This window comes from Salvelinus alpinus, chromosome 23 (assembly GCF_045679555.1).
Source record: "Salvelinus alpinus chromosome 23, SLU_Salpinus.1, whole genome shotgun sequence".
Taxonomy (NCBI): domain Eukaryota; kingdom Metazoa; phylum Chordata; class Actinopteri; order Salmoniformes; family Salmonidae; genus Salvelinus; species Salvelinus alpinus.
In genome coordinates, this window is record NC_092108.1 from 11698061 (window position 1) to 11719901 (window position 21841).

Consider the following 21841-nt stretch of genomic DNA (forward strand, 5'->3'; position numbering starts at 1 on the left):
ATGAGGATCTATTGCAGATAAATGACATCACAGGAGACAGATTTAGGACACATGATGAGGTAACTCTTATCCCAAATAGCACCCCATTTCCCCACATAGTGCACTACTTTTGAACAGAGCCCAATGGGCCTTAAGTCAAAAGTAGTGCACTTCATAGGGAGCCATTTGTGCTGTTGACATCATTGTTCCACCCATAATTGGTGCTAAAATGTAATCATATTCAGTTGGATAACAAACCGGGTGATGTTAGGGTCATCTTTCCATTATTTTGGTTTCATTTCTTCCATCACACAACACTGTCATTTTGTAGCACCCATTCTGTTGAATTTATTTCACTAATATTTTACATGCATTTCACTTAATTAAACTTGATCACAGCCAGCCTGGTCTCATAGACTAGACATAACATAGTACATCTAAATCCGGCACCCTCAAATTAGTATGATATGTTACGTTTGGTATGGTTACACAAGACAGAAGGTTACTTAAGGCAACAATGAAAGTAGAATGGTTGGATGGGTGAATAACGGGAACGTCTAGCAACCCAAAGAATGAATGCGTGTTTGAAACTAATCACGGACAATTTTAGCAACTACTTATGACTTTTAAAGATATTCCTTTCACCTCTAATCTACCTAACGTTAGCCACAACAAATTGGAATTCTTATCATATGTTTGAAAAATTTGTAACATATTGTACGAATTGCAATTTGTAACATACCATGCGAAACATCCACAAATTAATATATACACCATAAGAAACGTAGCATACCGTAGTAATTGAGTCGCCCGGATTTACATTTATTATGTTACGTCTACCCCAGAGACCATGTTAGCTGATTGACCAGGCTAAACCTTTCCATGATAAACCACAAAACATTTTAATTATTTATACATTTATCCATTCAAATTACTGTGTTGGTGACACAAAGACCAGAATATATAAACAAAACAACCCCTTCATCCCACCCTCCATATTCTCTCCGCCTCGCTTTCTCCTGCCTTCCTCCGCCATGCTGCTCACATGTATGCAAGGGCAGCAATGGAGGTCAGTATTGACAGCGCGATGACCACGTAGCCCGAGCGATACACCTCAGGAAGCGCAAATCCCTTACCGCTGTCCCAGAACTTAGACAGAGAGACAGAAAGAGAGAGACAGAGAGAGACAGACAAAAAGAACAGGAAAGAACAAGAGAAAGAAAAGGAGGAGACATTAAAGGACAGACATCAACAAGGACTAACATAGCAGTATATTAGTTTTAAGGCGATGACCTAGTGTTATGCGCTGTGGACTTTACTTACCAGATGGCGGATTCCATTCAAGGTGTGGTAGGACAGAGGGAAGGCAATGCCAAACTTAGCTAAACCGAGGAGAGCGGGGCCAACGGACAGGGAGTGGATCAGGTCAAGGTAGTACGGGTAGTTACCTGGCAACACCAACGCTAAGAGAGCAAATGCCGAGATACCTGAAAGACAGAGGACAACATTATGTTTCTCGGACTGTGATCTTGTGGTCTTTTCCATGTACTGTAAAGGAGTAGGGTGAAGTTGCCACTAGACCAATAATGGTTCAGGGAAAAGTTGACCCTGGAGTGTGCTGTAAGAGGTTAGTATATTAATCATACCTCCACTGAGTCCCACTCCCGTGCCTCTGTGTGTGATGGACATCATCATAGGCACCGACCACCTGCAAGACACAGGGTACCATGACAACACACGGCAGGACACAGGGTACCATGACAACACACAGCACCATGACAACACACGGCAAGGCAAACATACAGTATACAAACACAGCATTTGTAGTTCACACTGGATATAAACCCTGTCAATACCTAAAGATAGGACCCTTGTGTTTTACCTGGTCACATGACCCGATGGTAATATCTAACCCATCCACCGTTAAGAGCAAAATCAATAAAAGGCTCTTTACATAATTAGTAGGGTTGGAACGGTACACATATTCCTACCAAACCGTTTGGTACAGGGACCTCGGTTTCTGTCTGAACTGTGAATCCGAATGAATACTTACAAAAATAGTGTATATGGAACAACAACCACTAGGCCCAAAGGCTACGCCCACACTGTAAACCACTAGGCCCAAAGGCTACTCCCACACTGTAAACCACTAGGCCCAAAGGCTACTCCCACACTGTAAACCACTAGGCCCAAAGGCTACTCCCACACTAAACCACTAGGCCCAAAGGCTACTCCCACACTGTAATCCACTAGGCCCAAAGGCTACTCCCACACTGTAATCCACTAGGCCCAAAGGCTACTCCCACACTGTAATCCACTAGGCCCAAAGGCTACTCACAATGTAAACCACTAGGCCCAAAGGCTACTCTCACAATGTAAACCACAAGGCCCAAAGGCTACTCCCACAATGTAAACCACTAGGCCCAAAGGCTACTCTCACAATGTAAACCACTAGGCCCAAAGGCTACTCTCACAATGTAAACCACTAGGCCCAAAGGCTACTCCCACACTGTAAACCACTAGGCCAAAAGGCTACTCCCACACTGTAAACCACTAGGCCCAAAGGCTACACCCACACTGTAATCCACTAGGCCCACACTGTATTCCACTAGGCCCAAAGGCTACACCCACACTGTAAACCACTAGGCCCAAAGGCTACGCCCACACTGTAAACCACTAGGCCCAAAGGCTACGCCCACACTGTAAACCACTAGGCACAAAGGCTACTCCCACACTGTAAACCACTAGGCCCAAAGGTTACTCCCACACTGTAAACCACTAGGCCCAAAGGCTACTCCCACACTGTAAACCACCAGGCCCAAAGGCTACTCCCACACTGTAAACCACTAGGCCCAAAGGCTACTCCCACAATGTAAACCACTAGGCCCAAAGGCTACTCCCACAATGTAAACCACTAGGCCCAAAGGCTACGCCCACACTGTAATCCACTAGGCCCAAAGGCTACTCCCACACTGTAAACCACTAGGCCCAAAGGCTACTCCCACACTGCAAACCACTAGGCCCAAAGGCTACTCCCACACTGCAAACCACTAGGCCCAAAGGCTACTCCCACACTAATCCACTAGGCCCAAAGGCTACTCCCACACTGTAATCCACTAGGCCCACACTGTATTCCACTAGGCCCAAAGGCTACGCCCACACTAATCCACTAGGCCCAAAGGCTACTCCCACACTGTAATCCACTAGGCCCACACTGTATTCCACTAGGCCCAAAGGCTACGCCCACACTAATCCACTAGGCCTAAAGGCTACTCCCACACTGTAATCCACTAGGCCCAAAGGCTACGCCCACACTGTAATACACTAGGCCCACACTGTATTCCACTAGGCCCAAAGGCTACGCCCACACTAATCCACTAGGCCTAAAGGCTACTCCCACACTGTAAACCACTAGGCCCAAAGGCTACGCCCACACTGTAATCCACTAGGCCCAAAGGCTACTCCCACACTGTAATCCACTAGGCCCAAAGGCTACACCCACACTGTAATCCACTAGGCCCAAAGGCTACTCCCACACTAATCCACTAGGCCTAAAGGCTACGCCTACACTGCGTTTTATGCCTCGAGTAAATCTGAGCTGAAAAAACATTGTAGGGTATTCCGCTAAAAACGACTAATTGGCGCATTTCAAACTATGCTTTTGTGAGGCGCAGCCGGGGAACTAGTTCTGTACGATAGCACGTGGTGGGGGGCGATAACCCAGAACTGGAGGATCCTCCATTGTTGTTTAAAGCTCCCAGTAGAAGCAAAAATGTATTGAACTTAGTAAGAAATCAACTAAATGTATTGAATTAATTTGGTATGTTCCTTTAACTTTCTGAAAAGGCAACGGTGTGGGAATTCTCTCTCTCTCTCTCTCTCTCTCTCTCTCTCTCTCTCTCTCTGTGTGTGTGTGTCTACCACTTTGTGTAGCCGTTAGCGATGATGCTAATGACAACAGGCTTCTGGTAGAAGAAAAGGCTTCTCAATTGAAAATATTAAACTACAAAGTAGACGACACATACCTGGCAGAATAATATGATGATTAAAGGGTATCTACACCCAAAAATGCCTTACATTTTGTCCCCCAGACCTCAGAAATGGCTCCCTGGTGGTTTAAGCGTTGTTGTAGATGTAGAACCCACAATGATGCTGTTTTTATATTTTTGAAACGTGTGATTTTAAGAGATTATTGATTTTGGAGAGTGAAAACCAGGGAAAAAAACAGACACCTGTGTAAAAAAAAATATAAAAAAAATGGCAAAACATTATATAGCTCAAGATCCTGGGGTTAGTTTGAAATATTTAGTCAAATCAAAAATTAACTACATTGACAGTTGGCATTTCATTTTCCCGCTGTACCGAAACAGAACCTTAACCCCAAAAACCGCAATTCGTACCGAACCCTGGGTTTGGTGAACAATTACACCCCTAATAATGAGTTCATTTTCTTGCGAGGAGCGCCTGAGTGGTTGTTTTGTGGTTTAAAAAAGGTACTTGCTCCCCTGATCCATAAACAATGTCACAAAGCACTGAATCAAAGCTGTGTGTATTGTCTTCCTATTGGAGTGATCTCTGAAGCAGCCTGGAGACTATGGAGAGTACAATCAGAAGAGCACCCTTTCACAATTTAAATTTGACACAGCCATTGCTGAGGTTTCATAATTTATTCATTATTACGCACGTGGTCAACTTACTGGTAGATGGTGATATGTGGCGACATGGGTCGGTTCAATTTGTTGTTTTTGGCCGAGAACTTGTTCATTTCCTCCTTTGCTGTGGTTCCCATTGGAACAGCACTAAAGAAATAGAGAAATGGTACATTAAGAACACGTAATATGCTAGAGAAAACATACACATTCAATTCCAACATAACATGTAATTACATTAAAGAATAACAGAGACAAGTGGGCAGGCACATACACCAAGAGTTGGAACCGGTTCAGGGAACAGAACCGAAAACAGGAAAATAATGAAATTATTTAAGGAACAGAACCTGAACTGAAAGTGATTTATACTCTTCCAGAACAGAACCTTAATTCTAAAAGAATGGGAAACCGTTATTTTACATTCTAGGCATTTTTTTCCCAGTCCCACAAAAATCATAACACATTTGCTTATGCAAAGCCCTCCCGCTGTCACTCGGAAACGTATTCCAGAGTCTGCCCACCAGCTGGAAATCTTTGCCAGAGGGTGTGCAGGCTACCTGCCCTTCCCTCTGAAGCATAGGTTACTGTAGCCTACTGACGATGTTACGAGCGTAATTCAGAAATTAGGGAGATATTTAATTAGAGAAGAATGAATTGACTATTTCCAATGCTAGTTAAGGATACTATAGTGATCACGTTTCACATTGGATTTATTAACTACAAAAAGGTAAGAAGTGTTTTTAAGCAATGGCGAAGCTCTAACAAGACACATCTGCATAGCATCCTCGAACTTTGGGAAAATGTTGAGGCATTTTGACACGGTTTACCAGTTCGATAATAATTGGAAGTTAATACATCTTTTATCGCCCTAAACAAAAGACGCCAAATCTTGCAAAGCCTCAGAAGAGGCATGGAAAAGTGCCCCCTTCTGACAGCCCTTCTTCGGCCTCGGAGGATGATTGCTCGGAAGTAGCACCAGCATGGTTCAGAAAGGGTAGAAGAAAAATCCAAGAGACAATTTATGAACGCCTCATAAAAATGTATGTGCTGGTCGATAAACTACACGAAGACCACAAAGTGACGAGTGACAAAGTTAGAAAGAGACCATGCTGACCACCAGGCTGCCATCCTGGAAATCCGCAAGGACGTGGATCAAAAGTACAAGAAGCTGGAAGACGCCACTTCTAAACTCGAGGAGAAATTAGATTATGAAAATTATCAAAAGCCCATCAATTTCAGATTTCAAGGTTTCCCCAGAGGCCGTGGAGGGAAGAGACGCCATCTCTTTTCGACGGGAATGGATTCCCCAAGTCTACCTCCTTGCTCGCACCCACTGGAAATGGAGAGGACCCAGCGCACCCTACGGAGGCAGCTGCCTGGCCAGGTTGCACCCAGGGCATTTGTCATTACATGTCTATGGTACCAGGACAAAGTCTGCATCCTCTCAGCTGCCAGAGCAAAGGAAGAGCTCAAGTACAGAGATGACAGAATAATGATCATTCCGGATCTTTCTCCCACACAACACAAGAGGATGGCTTTCTCCCCACTAAAGAGGATTCATATAGTAACCAAAAAAAGTGTTTAACAAATCAAAATATATTTTATATTTGTGATTCTTCAAAGTAGCCACCCTTTGCCTTGATGACAGCTTTACACACTCTTGGCATTCTCTCAACCAGCTTCATGAGGAATGCCTTTCCAACAGTCTTGAAGGAGACCCCACATATTCTGAGCACTTGTTGTCTGCTTTTCCTTCACTCTGCAGTCCAACTCACCCCTAACCATCTCAATTGGGTTGAGGTCGGGTGATTGTGGAGGCCAGTTCATCTGATGCAGCATTCTCCTTGGTCAAATAGCCCTTACACACCCAGGAGGTGTGTTGTGAGTCATTGTCCTGTTGAAAAACAAATTATAGTCCCACTAAGGGCAAACCAGATGGGATGGCAAATCGCTGCAGTGTCACCAGCAAAGCACCCCTACACCATCTCCTTCATGGTGGGAACCACACATGCAGAGATCATCCGTTCACCTACACTGCATCTCACAAAGGGTAAGGGTAACAAAACATGTCTGCGGGCATTGAAGGTCCCCAAGAACAGTGGCCTCCATCATTCTTAAATGGAAGAAGTTCGGAACCACCAAGACACTTCCTAGAGCTGGCCGCCAGGCCAAACTGAGCAATCGGGAGAGAAGGGCCTTGGTCAGGGAGGTGACAAGAACCCGGTGGTCACTCTGACAGAGCTCCAGAGTTCCTCTGTGGAGATGAAAGAACCTTCCAGAAGGACAACCATCTCTGCAGCACTCCCCCAATCAGGCCTTTATGGTAGAGTGGTCAGATGGAAGCCACTCTTCAGTAAAAGGCACATGAAAGCCCACTTGGAGTTTGCCAAAAGGCACCTAAAGGACTCTCAGACCATGAGAAACAAAATTATCTGGTCTTATGAAACCAAGATTAAACTCTTTGGCCTGAATGCCAAGTGTCAAGTCTGGCGGAAACCTGGCACCATCCCTACACTGAAGCATGGTGGTGGGAGCATCGTGCTGTGGCGATGTTTTTCAGCGGCAGGGACTGGAAGACTAGTCAGGATCAAGGCAAAGATGAACGGAGCAAAGTACAGAGAGATTCTTGATGAAAACCTGCTCCAGAGCGCTCAGGACCACAGACTGGGGTGAAGGTTCACCTTCCATCAGGACAGCAACCCTAAGCACACAGCGAAGATACACAAGTCTTTAAGATAGATGTACCTGCTATGCATAGCGTCGCCCGAATTAGGTTAATTGTAAATTACACGTATATTGCATAAAAGTCCATTGACGGTTCCCTGTAACATGAAATTGTTTTCAGTCACAAAATAAAATTTGAATTAAAGCGACAAACATCGGCAACAATAATGACCGGACTATTTAGCCCCACTTGAGCATGTAAAAAAAAAAAAAAAACAGAGGATGTGTTCACGGTCACCAGCCGCACACTCAAAATGTCAACCAATCGGCATTCCCCAAAGCTCCCTTGAAACCTGGAAGACAAGCTATGACCTTTACCAGACGATAACTAATCATCCCTCAACAATGAAATGGGGACAATTAGGGAATCATCACCATCATCCTGAGTTCACAACCAAAAAGGTTAAAAGAACACTCCTTTTACTTCCCTGTCCATAACAGTTAGTCTAGAATCGACTTCTCTCTTATTCCTGCAGGCAAGGGAAGTTTAACTACTGGGTGTAAGCACTTACCAAGATCTATATCAGATCATTCTGCCCTGCTGGCTTCATTACCCGTCAGTAAAACACAGCCACCCTCAAGAAGGTGGAGGTTTGGCACATATTTACTATCAGATCATTCTGCCCTGCTGGCTTCCTTACCCGTCAGTAAAACACAGCCACCCTCAAGAAGGTGGAGGTTTGCCACATATTCACTAAATAATCCCACACATGTAACATTTCTGAACACTCATATCAACATATTTTTTTAGCACCAATAACAACTCTGCACCACCACCCCCCCCCTAATTTTATGGGAAGCTGTCGTTGCATATGTGAGGGGGCTAATCATTTTGTTTACCTCATGTGTTCGTAAGACGTAGAAGGCTAAGTAGATTTGTTGGAGATAGGCATTTCTTGAAAATGAACATTTGAGTCTAATTTTTGTATAGTTGAGTCATCAATGAGATTGGAATACAACAACCTGACGACCCACAAAGCAGAAAACGTTCTTAGGAGAAAAACAAAACTACTACGAACATGGAGATCAAGCAGGAAAGTTGCTTGCTTGGCAGATAAGGAGAGAGGAAGCTATTAGAGTTATTGGCTCCATTAAGCTGCCCAATAACACAGTTGTTCAGGGTCCTGAGGAAATGAATCTAGTCTTTAGGGAGTTTTATGAAAACATTGTACAAGTCTAAAGTGGATGCCCCTACTACAATGCATGAGTTTTTGAACAAACTCAATTGACAAGCTTTAACTGATGAGGATAGAGAGTACTTGGAGAAAGAGATCACATCTGAGGAAATTAGAGAATCCATTTTCAACACTGCAGGGGAAAAATCACCAGGGTTAGACGGATTTCCTATTGAATTCTATAGACCCTTTTTACGCAAACTAATTGAGCCTCTTCGCAATATATTTAACCTTGCCACAGAGACAGAAAAGCTCCCAGACGCACTTGAACAAGCACTGATCACAGTTTTGTTAAAACCTGGGAAAGATCTTTTGCTTTGTGGGTCACATAGACCAATATCTTATTGAACACTTCATATAAGATTCTTGCAAAAAATCATAGCTCTTAAGACTAGATAAGGTTCTTCCTGACTTGGTTGAAAGGGAACAAACTGGCTTTGTAAGAAACCGATCATCTCCTGATAATATGAGAAGATTATTTAACATCATGCATTATGTAGAGAATGACCAAGAACCTGTAGTGGCGGCTTCATTAGAAGCGGAAAAAGCTTTTGACTACATAGAATGGAACGGCCTGTTTGAAGTTTTACAGAGGATGAATATTGGACCTCAGTATGTAGGGTCTGATTAGATTACTGTACAAATGTCTGGGGGCTCAGATCATAACTAATGGAAACGTTTCCTCACAGTTCTCCCTATCACGTGGCACAAGACAGGGTTGTCCCGCTAGTCATCTTTTTCTTTGGCTATAGAGCCACTGGCAGAAGCTTCTAGATCTCATCCATCCATGGTTTCCATATAGGTGGACATGAACATCTGGTCTCACTATATCAAATCAAATTTCAAATCAAATGCATTTATATAGCCCTTCGTACATCAGCTGATATCTCAAAGTGCTGTACAGAAACCCAACCTAAAACCCCAAACAGCAAGCAGTGCAGGTGTAGAAGCACGGTGGCTAGGAAAAACTCCCTAGAAAGGCCAAAACCTAGGAAGAAACCTAGAGAGGAACCAGGCTATGAGGGGTGGCCAGTCCTCTTCTGGCTGTGCCGGGTGGAGATTATAACAGAACATGGCCAAGATGTTCAAATGTTCATAAATGACCAGCATGGTCAAATAATAGTAATCACAGTAGTTGCTGATGACATTCTGCTTTACCTCACCAAAACAGAAATGTCACTCCAGGAATTAGTTGACATCCTGAAAGAATATGTGACCTTTTCAGGATATTAAATTAAAATATTGAAGAGTATAATTGTGCCTTTTAACAGGGCAGCTATGCAGAACCCAATCTTAGACCAGCCATTTTCTTTGGAGACTTCAGAAAATGACATATCTGGGATTGCAAATTCCTTCTGAAATTATTAAGACATCTCAACAGAACTATTCTCCACTTCTCAAAAAGGTTGGAGAAGAATTAGATAGATGGCGGGATTGACCAAGTTCTCTTATTGGGCAGGTCAATTGTGTAAAGATGAATATATTAACACAATTCTTGTATCTTTTTCAAACCTAAACCTTTCCTATTGCCAAAGTTTTTTCGTACAACTTAATAGGAAGGTGTCTTCCTTTCTATGGAAAGGGAACCCCCAGAGTGAAACACACAACTTTATTCAAACCATACTCAGAAGGAGGACTTACTCTACCTGACTTTCAGTGGTATTACTGGGCATCTCAGCTAAAAGGCTGTGTGGGTAAGGCAAACAAGTTCCCCCTCTTGGGAAACAGAGGAAGAGCGTCTTTCCCCGGTTTCATTGGCATCTATACCTTATATTAGCCCCACCTTAAGCTTTGCTAGGTCTCATAAACAACCGTTTAATTAAAAACACTTTAGATATATTGATTGAAGTCTGTAAACAGAGGGGGAATCGATCTATATATGAATAAACACCTTTCTATAAGAACCCCATCTTACCCAAACCCCTGAGACATGGTATTACATGTTGGTTCAACAAAGGAATGAAAACATTTGGTCATCTATATAGAGACGGTGAACTACTATCCTTTCAACAACTGGCATTTCATTTTCAGTTACCTCAAACTCATTTCTTCAAGTACCTACAGGTTAGGCATTATGTTGCCACTCAACAGGGAGGTGAGGATTCAGTCCATGAGTAAATCTATACCTGATAAACTGTGGCTGGAAAGGAAAGAGGTAAAAAGGTTTCATTTGTTACATGTACTCTGGTCTTCAAGCTCTGTTGGGGAACGATGAAGCGGCACGATGACCTTGGTCTCATTGTTGAGGATGAGAAATGGGGAGAGTTCTTTTTAGATGCTCAGCATCTTTCATTTAACACAAGGCTCAAGTTGATGCATCAGCAGTCAATGCAGCCAATAAATGCACAGCTTTTATATGGAAAAGTGACACTGCCAAGCAGATGTGGCTAAAATAACTTTCTATATTCCATCTGAAAAAAATAACATACAATTTACGTAATAACCCCTGTGAATTGACTGATGTCTGGGGGGACTGTCAAGCAGTTCGAGTCATCACTTTAGCTGCCTCATTTTCTTAATGTATTATTTGTTTTTGCATTGAATAATATATTTTCTAGCATTGGATGTGAAGGTCATTCTGTTTCGTTTTATTGTTGTTAATCATTGAAGCCAATACCGGATGAGGGGAGGTGTGTTCATGTGTTGGGGAAGGAAGGCTTTGGCACGAAGTGCTCCCATTTAGCATGCTATTTTGTGTAGGTGGGAGGAATAACGGGGAATTATCTGTGTCCCATTTTGTTGATTGTTAAATCGTAAAATGGAAATAAATATATTGTAAAAAATATATAATTAAATCTAGTGCTGCTCTACAAGCGTGTTAGCTAGAGAACATTAAACCAACTCAGAAGTTCAAAGATATTCAAAGTTCCTCTATAGAAGCCACTCCTCTGTAGGTATAACTCTGTGGGCCATAACTCAGATAGTGCATGTCATAAGACGCTCAGAGCTTCAAGGCAAGCTTCCTCCATCCTCACCCTCAAAATGTCAGTTGCATCTCACACCCCTACACTGTGACTGTCAGCACACTGTGTGTGTGTTTGTCTTTCATTATGATTAAACCATGCTGTTACGGCAAAATACAATTTGCTCTAAACGACTTTCCTAAACAAATTAAAGCGCTTCCCCACTCCACACCAAGCTGCTCTACGTGCCCTGATTGGTCTGGTAACTTAATGTCGAGCTAAATGTAAAAATATATACACTACCATTCAAAAGTGTGCGGTCACTTAAATGTCCTTGTTTTTTGTCCATTAAAATAACATCAAATTGATCAGAAATACAGTGTAGACATTGTTAATGTTGTAAATTACTATTGTAGCTGGAAACTGCTGATTTTTAATGGAATATCCACATAGGCATACAGAGGCCCATTATCAGCAATCATCACTCCTGTGTTCCAATGCCACGTTGTGTTAGCTAATCCAAGTTTATCATTTTAAAAAGGCTAATTGATCATTAGAAAACCCTTTTGCAATTATGTAAGCACAGCTGATAACTGTTGTTCTGATTAAAGAAGCAATAAAACTGGCCTTCTTTAGACTAGTTGAGTATCTGGAGCATCAGCATTTGTGGGTTCGATTACAGGCTCAAAATGCCCAGAAACAAAGAACTTTCTTCTGAAACTCGTCAGTCTATTCTTGTTCTGAGAAATGAAGGCTATTCCATGCGAGAAATTGCCAAAAAACTGAAGATCTCATGTGTACTACTCCCTTCACAGGACAGCGCACACTGGCCCTAACCATTATTTATAACCTTGTCAACATCTCGACTATATTTCCTGTTCATTTTACAACTAATTTCCTGTATGTTTTCATGGAAAACAAGGAAATGTCTAAGTGACCCCAAACTTTTGAACAGTAGTGTATATTTCAGAGGTTTAAAAAGGAACGGAAAGGAATGATATAAAGCAGTATTTTGGGGGTTTGAACCAGTTCAGAAATGTATTTTGCTGGTCGGAACATTGCAGAAGAAAAAAAAAAGAATGTTTCTGTTCAGAACGAAACGATTGGAAAATAATTTCAGTTCCAACACCTGACACACACACACACACACAAAATCTACTCACTGTCTGTAGAAAACACCAAACTGAGGGCGGGACAAACAAGTGCCCTGTCGGGCTAGTGTCCTGTGAGAGAGATCAAACAACATACATTTAGTAATGTTAGTAAAAACATGGTTTAGTAGAAACAACAAGCCACTTCCTACTTCTTACTTCTTCAGAGGAGATTAGAGCCTACACTTATAACTCCCAGCTTGATATTGGTGAAACCATGTTGAGCAACAGCTGAAATAATAATATGCACAAGCAAATCAGAGTTCAACATTTTCAAGGATGTTCATGTTCAAACTAGAGCTCTGCTACCCGACTCAGGGCCTGTTTTTCCATCAATAACTAGGGTAGGGCCTGTTTTTCCATCATTAACTAGGGTAAGGCCTGTTTTTCCATCATTAACTAGGGTAGGGCCTGTTTTTCCATCATTAACTAGGGTAGGGCCTGTTTTTCCATCAATAACTAGGGTAGGGCCTGTTTTTCCACCAATAACTAGGGTAGGGCCTGTTTTTCCACCAATAACTAGGGTAGGGCCTGTTTTTCCACCAATAACTAGGGTAGGGCCTGTTTTTCATCATTAACTAGGGTAGGGCCTGTTTTTCCATCATTAACTAGGGTAGGGCCTGTTTTTCCATCATTAACTAGGGTAGGGCCTGTTTTTCATCATTAACTAGGGTAGGGCCTGTTTTTCCATCATTAACTAGGGTAGGGCCTGTTTTTCCATCAATAACTAGGGTAGGGCCTGTTTTTCCATCATTAACTAGGGTAGGGCCTGTTTTTCATCATTAACTAGGGTAGGGCCTGTTTTTCCATCATTAACTAGGGTAGGGCCTGTTTTTCCATCATTAACTAGGGTAAGGCCTGTTTTTCCATCATTAACTAGGGTAGGGCCTGTTTTTCCATCATTAACTAGGGTAGGGCCTGTTTTTCCATCAATAACTAGGGTAGGGCCTGTTTTTCCATCAATAACTAGGGTAGGGCCTGTTTTTCCATCAATAACTAGGGTAGGGCCTGTTTTTCCATCATTAACTAGGGTAAGGCCTGTTTTTCCATCATTAACTAGGGTAGGGCCTGTTTTTCCATCATTAACTAGGGTAGGGCCTGTTTTTCCATCATTAACTAGGGTAGGGCCTGTTTTCCATCAATAACTAGGGTAGGGCCTGTTTTTCCATCATTAACTAGGGTAGGGCCTGTTTTTCCATCATTAACTAGGGTAGAGCCTGTTTTTCCATCATTAACTAGGGTAGGGCCTGTTTTTCCATCATTAACTAGGGTAGGGCCTGTTTTTCCATCAATAACTAGGGTAGGGCCTGTTTTTCATCAATAACTAGGGTAGGGCCTGTTTTTCCATCATTAACTAGGGTAGGGCCTGTTTTTCCATCATTAACTAGGGTAGGGCCTGTTTTTCCATCAATAACTAGGGTAGGGCCTGTTTTTCCATCATTAACTAGGGTAGGGCCTGTTTTTCCATCAATAACTAGGGTAGGGCCTGTTTTTCCATCAATAACTAGGGTAGGGCCTGTTTTTCATCAATAACTAGGGTAGGGCAGGGCTCTGGTATCACCAAATTGATCACTAATATTTAAAAGCTGAGCCATTTTCCTCGTGCTCTGCTACGCAGTACAGTCATATGACTAAGATAATAAGAGATGGTGTCAGAAGTGCTTCAACCTCGGTCAAATATAAGACAGGAGAGATTATTTCACTTAGTCTAAGTGACGAGAAGTTGCTAATAGCTCTCTAATGTCTGGTCATTGAGAAGAGCAGCCCAAGTGCAGTCGTTACTGTAGGTACTCACAGACCGAGCTGCCATGGACAGAGAAGAGCAGCCCAAGTGCAGTCGTTACTGTAGGTACTCACAGACCGAGCTGCCATGGACAGAGAAGAGCAGCCCAAGTGCAGTCGTTACTGTAGGTACTCACAGACCGAGCTGCCATGGACAGAGAAGAGCAGCCCAAGTGCAGTCGTTACTGTAGGTACTCACAGACCGAGCTGCCATTGACAGAGAAGAGCAGCCCAAGTGCAGTCGTTACTGTAGGTACTCACAGACCGAGCTGCCATGGACAGAGAAGAGCAGCCCAAGTGCAGTCGTTACTGTAGGTACTCACAGACCGAGCTGCCATGGACAGAGAAGAGCAGCCCATGCATTTACTAACGGAGGAAGTTTGTCAAGGTTTGAAATAATTACAGTATGTTTTTGTCAAATACTATATTGGTTTGGGCTTACAGTCAATTTGCAGTGAACATTTCTTTCTTGAGCGGTTAGTTGGGGGGCTGGAAATCAATCAATTAACTTAGACTAATTGATTTCCAGCCCCCCAACTAACCACTCAAGAAAGAGATTGTCCATCAGCTGAAGGTAGTTGGGTACTCATGCTCTAAAATGTGAACACGGATCGCCTGTGGTGCGGTTATGGAGACATAAGGAACGTATCTTCCATATCAGCGAAAAACATTTGTTTAATTACTACACACATTTATAGGGTCAGTGGTCGCATTGGCTTTCAGAAATCAGAATTATCAAAACGCAGACCATCAAAAAAAAATCACCTGCGTATTATATTGAAAGTCTGCGTTTTTTTGTTGTTGCTTCAATAGAGTGAGATGGGGCATGAACTATAGTTTTTCTTCACACAAAATACATTTGTGCAACACATTCGACAGAAAATAGTTTATCACATGACAACAGAAGTGCAACGCTATTTGGCTAGCAGCCACACAAGTAAATTAGCTTCCAATGAAAAAGCAAGGTATTTTTTGCAAAAACAATGCATGGTCATCATATATCTAATATTTATCATAGAAAGAATGTAGCCAGTTACATAATTTAAATCTTGCAAACGGAGAAAAACTACACAGGAGGAAAGTACCGGAGAAAAGTAGCTTAAACAAAGAGGAAGAGGTGAAGCGAGAGGCATAACTTGGCCCAAAACCTGTCTTCTTCAGCAGGTGTCATATACATTAAAAAAAAGGTTTTGTATGGCGGTCAATAAGAGTGTGTCGAATTTGGTTAACAAAAAAATGTAATGCTTATTTGTTACATGTGGCTTATTTGATCGCGTATACATTTTCGTAATTATTAGATTAGGCAACAGAGAAAATACACTTTACATCGGAGTTGTACCTGTTGTTCACACGCGTCTATCTGCTCTCTCATTGGCCCGAATGGTCCCACCTGATCTTGCCTCCTCCCTACTGCCTTCCATTTTTAAAATACATTTATTTTAGGTTCCGGAGAGGCCACTTCAGTATCCGGTCAATATAACGGATAATCTGTTGCTACACATCAGTCCGAGCGCGGTCTGGCGATCCAGTGACAAGAGCAAAGTAAATATCTCATCTGACTTGAGAAGTGCAAATGAAGCACGAAATTAGTACTTTTACATTCATGATATGGAACGAACCCTGCCCGAATCCGAGCAGAATTTACAATTAGAAGCATTTTAGATGTACGTGTACAAAACGCAGCAAGATATTTTTTCTACGTTTAATCTTTATTTTCTGTTAGAAAAATGCTAAATTCTGCGTTAATTAACGCACCCCCAGGGGGTGAGGGTTGTTGTCTACACAGCCATATTTCCATGTTACAGCGATTGTTTACAGGAAACAGGCGGAAGACAGAGGCTTACCTGTGATAATTAACTATCTGAGTCCCCAAACACGTGCGTATAAATGGAAGACTGACGCCACAAACGTGTTGTCACTGAAAAATACTATCGGCTGCAACTGGAGTATTGGCTGTTTTGGCTGCCAGACCCAATTCACCTCTAAACAGAACATCTAAGGTTCTTAGAATAGAAAGTAACGTTAGGCTCAATTTAACTTTATTTTATTTTATTATTATTTCTCACTAATATGAAAGATTAGGTCCTTATGCTTCCAAAACCACAAGTGACGTGTATTAATGTTCAGATTGAGCATCAGGTCTCTTAACTAAACTCACCTATACAAACGTTTGGACACACCTACTCATTCAAGGGTTTTTCTTTATTTTTACTATTTTCTACATTGTAGAATAATAGTGAAGACATCAAAACCACGAAATATTACTTTCAAGAAATGTTAGATTCTCCAAAGTAGCCACCCTTTGCCTTGACAGCTTTGCACACTCCTGGCATTCTCTCAACCAGCTTCACCTGGAATGCTTTTCCAACAGTCTTGGAGTTCCACACATATGCTGAGCACTTGTTGGCTGCTTTTCTTTCACTCTGCGGTCCAACTCATCCCAAACCGTCTCAATTGGGTTGAGGTCGGGTGATTGTGGAGGCCAGGTCATCTGATGCAGCACTCCATCACTCTCCTTCTTGGTCAAATAGCCCTTACACAGCCCGGAGGTGTGTTGGGTCATTGTCCTGTTATAAAACAAATTATAGGCCCACTACGAGCAACCCAGATGGGATGGTGTATCGATGCAGAATGCTGTGGTAGCCATGCTGGTTAAGTGTGCCTTAAATTCAAAAAAAAAAAAAAAAAAAAAATCACTGATAGTGTCACCAGCAAAGCAGCCGACACCATCACACCTCCTCCTCCATGCTTCACTGTGGGAACCACACATGCAGAGATCATCTGTCCCCTTACTCTGCGTTCCACAAAGACACGGCGGTTGGAACCAAAATTCTCACATTTGGACTCATCCGACCAAAGGACAAATTTCCACCGGTCTAATGTCCATTGCTCGTGTTTCTTGGCCCAAGCAGGTCTCTTCTTATTGGTGTCCTTTAGTGGCTTCTTTGCAGCAATTCCACCATTAAGGCCTGATTCACTCAGTCTCCTCTGAACAGTTGATGTTGAGATGTGTCTGTTAACTGAACTCTGAAGCATTTATTTGGGCTGCAATTTCTGAGGCTTGTAACTCGAATGAATTTATGCTCAGCAGCAGAGGTAACTCTGTCTTTCTTTCCTGTGGCGGTCCTCATGAGAGCCAGCTTCATCATAGCGCTTGATGGTTTTTGCGACTGCACTTTAACTTTTAAAGTTCTTGAAATTTTCCAGATTGACTGACCTTCATGTCTTAAAGTAATGATGGACTGTCGTTTCTCTTTGCTTATTTGAGCTGTTCTTGCCATAATATGGACTTGGTCTTTTACCAAATAAGGCCATCTTCTGTATACCACCCCTACCTTGTCACAACACAACTGATTGGCTCAAATGCAATAAGATGGAAAGAAAATCCACAAATTAATTTTTAACAAGGCACACCTGTTAATTGAAATGCATTCCAGGTGACTACCTCATGAAGCTGGTTGAGAGAATGCCAAGCCTGTGCAAAGCTGTCATCAAGGCAAAGGGTGGCTACTTTCAATTATCTCAAATATAAAATATATTTTGATTTGTTCAACACTTTACTACATGATTCCATATGTGTTATTTCATAGTTTTGATGTCTTCACTATTATTCTACAATGTAGAAAATAGTAAAAAGAAAAATCCTTGAATGAGTAGGCATGTCCAAACTTTTGATTGGTACTGTACGTGTAATGTAATGGAACTGAGTCTCATTATCAAGGGCTAGCTCCCAACACCTGTGTGTAACTTTAGAATGTGATATAAAAGGGGCTTTGTTCAAGAACCGTATCACAATTGTGAATTAATTGACGTTTAGATGGGGTATTTGGCTGCCGGAGTGTCTAACGTTACCTCTAAAAATAACATACAATGTCCTTGGACCTTAAGGACTAAAGGTAGGCTCCTTAAGAGTACATATGGTGTTAGCTAGCTAGAATACTACACAAGTAATCTAGCTAACTAGTTATATACATGAAACTTAGAAGCATTGCTTCCATGGGAATGTAAAGCTCATTGTAGCGTGCATAGCTATCAAAATAACTTGGTGTAAATCTAAAATCTTGTCACAGGAGCTAACATTAGCTAGCTAACTAAGCATGCTAACGTTAGTATGTGTAGCAAGCAACAATGTTACGACGATAGTAGGGTGAAGCAAGCTCTCTGGCTAAATAAATCTATTTGAACACCACTCTAAGACAAATTAATAAGTATTACACATATGTCTAACAAACAAACGAAATGTGAACATAAATAAACTGTCTCAAAGTTAGATAAAGCACAGGTAACTACTGACCTTAGAAGCAACGCCATTGTTTCTTTAAAAGCTGAAACAGGATATGGCGTAAACGGATGTTATTATATTTTTCCTGACGGTCCGATTAGTGCTAGACGGGATATCAAATACCCTGATTGTCCCCGTGAGAAGGTCAGAATGGAAGGTCAAAAGGCCTAAGGAAAAAATGATCTACACCAAAGATTATCTATTACATTGACAAAATTGAAATACATGTCCTCAATTATTGCAGGCAAGCGAGATCAGGTGGGACCATTCTAGCCAAGCAGAGGGCAGATATGCATGTGAACAACAGACATACATAGTTTTCCTCAAAGCTCCGGAATGCCAAGTGCATCCACTTATATCAGTACATTTGTAACAGCCTAAACATGACAAAACTTCTATTAGATCAAATAAGCTTTGTGTAATTCGACACTCTTTCATAGACCTCCATACAAAAAAAGTGTTTATCTCATGGGAACAAATTTTGGGCTGAGTAAATCCTCTTCTCCTTTTCCTCTCTGTCTACACTAAAACTGATTTTAGTCTATTTGAAATGCTTTTGTCAAAACTTGTTGAGATTTCCCTGAACCCTGCAGCTGTTAGAATGATTATTTTTGCCAGATTGCAACCATTTTAGGTTTATACACCCCATCCATGGTAGATAATCATAGGTTAAATTATCCCAATAATGAACTAAAGGAGACTGACATTACTCCTTATAGTCCAAAGATCTTACCTGTTCTGTTTAGAGGTGAATTGGCTCTGGAAGGCAAAACAGCCAAATACTACATCTAAATGTGAATTGATTCTCAATTTTTAGATTTTTTTTTTATACCTTTATTTAACTAGGCAAGTCAGTTAAGAACAACTTCTTATTTTCAATGACAGCCTAGGAACAGAGAGCTTTGTTCAGGGGCAGAACGACAGATTTTTACCTTGTCAGCTTGGGGATTCCATCTTGCAAACTTTCGGTTACTAGTCCAACGCATTAACCACTAGGCTACCTGCCTCCCCAATTGTGGTACAGTTCTAGCAACATAAATCCCTCTACTTTCATATCACATCAAAATTATTTCACAAATGCTAAATACACTGCATACAATGTTTATAGTGGTATTTATCACAGTTGCAAGCAACAGTATTTTTCAGTGACAATACAGGTGTTCGGAGACGCAGATAGCTAATTAGCACAGGTACAGTGCATTCGGAAAGTATTCAGACCCCTTGACTTTTTCTACATTTTGTTACGTTACAGCCTTAAACGGATTAAATAAATAAAAATGTCCTCATCAATATACACACAATACCCCATAATTACAAAGCAAAAAAGGTTTTTCAACATTTTTGAAAATGTATTGAAAATTAAAAACAGAAATACCTTATTTACGTAAGTACTCAGGCCCTTTGCTATGAGACTCGAAATTGAGCCCATTGATCATCCTTGAGATGTTAATACAACTTGATTGGAGTCCACCTGTGGTAAATAAAATTGATTGGACATGATGTGGAAAGGCACACACCTGTCTACAGTGTATATAAGGTCCAACAATTGACAGTGTATGTCAGAGCAAAAACCAAGCCATGAGATCGAAGGAATTGTCCGTAGAGCTCCGAGACAGGATTGTGTCAAGGCACAGATCTGGGAAAGGGTAACAAAACATTTCTGCAGCATTGAAGGTCCCCAAGAACACAGTGGCCTCCATAATTCTTAAATGGAAGAAGTTTGGAACCACCAAGACACTTCCTAGAGCTGGCCACCAGGCCAAACTGAGCAATCAGGGGAGAAGGGACTTGGTCAGGGTGGTGACCAAGAACCCGATGGTCACTCTGACAGAGCTCCAGAGTTCCTCTGTGGAGATGAAAGAACCTTCCAGAAGGACAACCATCTCTGCAGCACTCCCCCAATCAGGCCTTTATGGTAGAGTTGCCAGATGGAAGCAACTCCTCAGCAAAAGGCACATGAAAGCCTGCTTGGAGTTTGCCAAAAGGCACCTAAAGGACTGACTATGCGAAACAAGATTCTCTGGTCTGATGAAACCAAGATTAAACTCTTTGGCCTGAATGCCAAGCATCACATCTGGAGGAAACCTGGCACCATCCCTACGGTGAAGCATGGTGGTGGCAGCATCATGCTGTAGGGATGTTTTTCAGCGGCAGAGACTGAGAGACTAGTCAGTATAGAGGGAAAGATGACTGGAGCAAGGTATAGAGAGATCCTTGATGAAAACTTGCTCCAGAGTGCTCAGGACCTTAGACTGGGTTGAAGGTTCACCTTCCAACAGGACAACAACCCAAAGCACACAGCCAAGACAACGCAGGAGTGGCTTCGGGACAAGTCTCTGAATGTACTTGAGTGGCCCAGCCAGAGCCCGGACTTGAACCCGATCGAACATCTCTGGAGAGATCTGAAAATAGCTGTGCATTGACGCTCCCCATCCAACCTGACAGAGCTTGAGAGGATCTGCAGAGAAGAATGGGAGAAACTCCCCAAATACAGGTGTGCCCAGTCTGTAATGTCATACCCAAGAAGACTCAAGGCTGTAATCGTTGCCAAAGGTGATTCAACCGAGTACTGAGTAAAGGGTCTGAATATTTATGTAAATATGATATTTCTGTTTTTTTTTATTTTATAAATTTGCAAAAATGTATAAAACCTGTTTTTTCTTTGTAATTGAGGTATTGTGTGTAGATTGACGAAGGAACAAAAAACAACAATAATTTAATAAATTGTAGAAAAAGGCTGTAACATAACAAAATGTGGAAAAGTTTAAGGGGTCTGAATACTTTCCGGATGCAGTGTACTCCACTCTGTCTTCCATAAACAAGCGCTGTAACATCCGGATGCAGTGTAGTCCACTCTGTCTTCCATAAACAAGCGCTTTAACATCCGGATGCAGTGTAGTCCACTCTGTCTTCCAGAAACAAGCGCTGTAACATCCGGATGCAGTGTAGTCCACTCTGTCTTCCATAAACAAGCGCTTTAACATGGAGATATGGCCGTATGGGAACACTAACCCCATAAAGGTGTGTATCAATTTAACCTTGAGATTTAAAAAAAATTCTCCCTGATATGAAAGATAAGGTCGTTTTGCTACCAAAACCGTACGTCAAACGGTGTGTGTTAATGTTCAGACAGAGCGTCGCTGCTCAACAAAAGACGCCTTCGTCCAAAGACTCTTATGTGTGATGTAATGGAACT

The 21841-nt window shown here is 41.9% G+C and overlaps 1 protein-coding gene across 1 annotated transcript; it reads right to left on the reverse strand.

Annotated features, from left to right (window-relative positions):
- Positions 1-302: 302 nt before the first annotated feature.
- On the reverse strand, positions 303-18748 carry sdhc (succinate dehydrogenase complex, subunit C, integral membrane protein). Its single transcript, XM_071360937.1, has 6 exons — positions 18658-18748; positions 12594-12653; positions 4677-4778; positions 1626-1687; positions 1303-1466; positions 303-1128 (listed from the first exon to the last, which is right to left on the reverse strand). Exons 1-6 carry the CDS (start codon positions 18672-18674, stop codon positions 1021-1023), a joined length of 513 nt encoding a protein of 170 aa, XP_071217038.1. The 5' UTR covers positions 18675-18748; the 3' UTR covers positions 303-1020.
- Positions 18749-21841: the final 3093 nt, after the last annotated feature.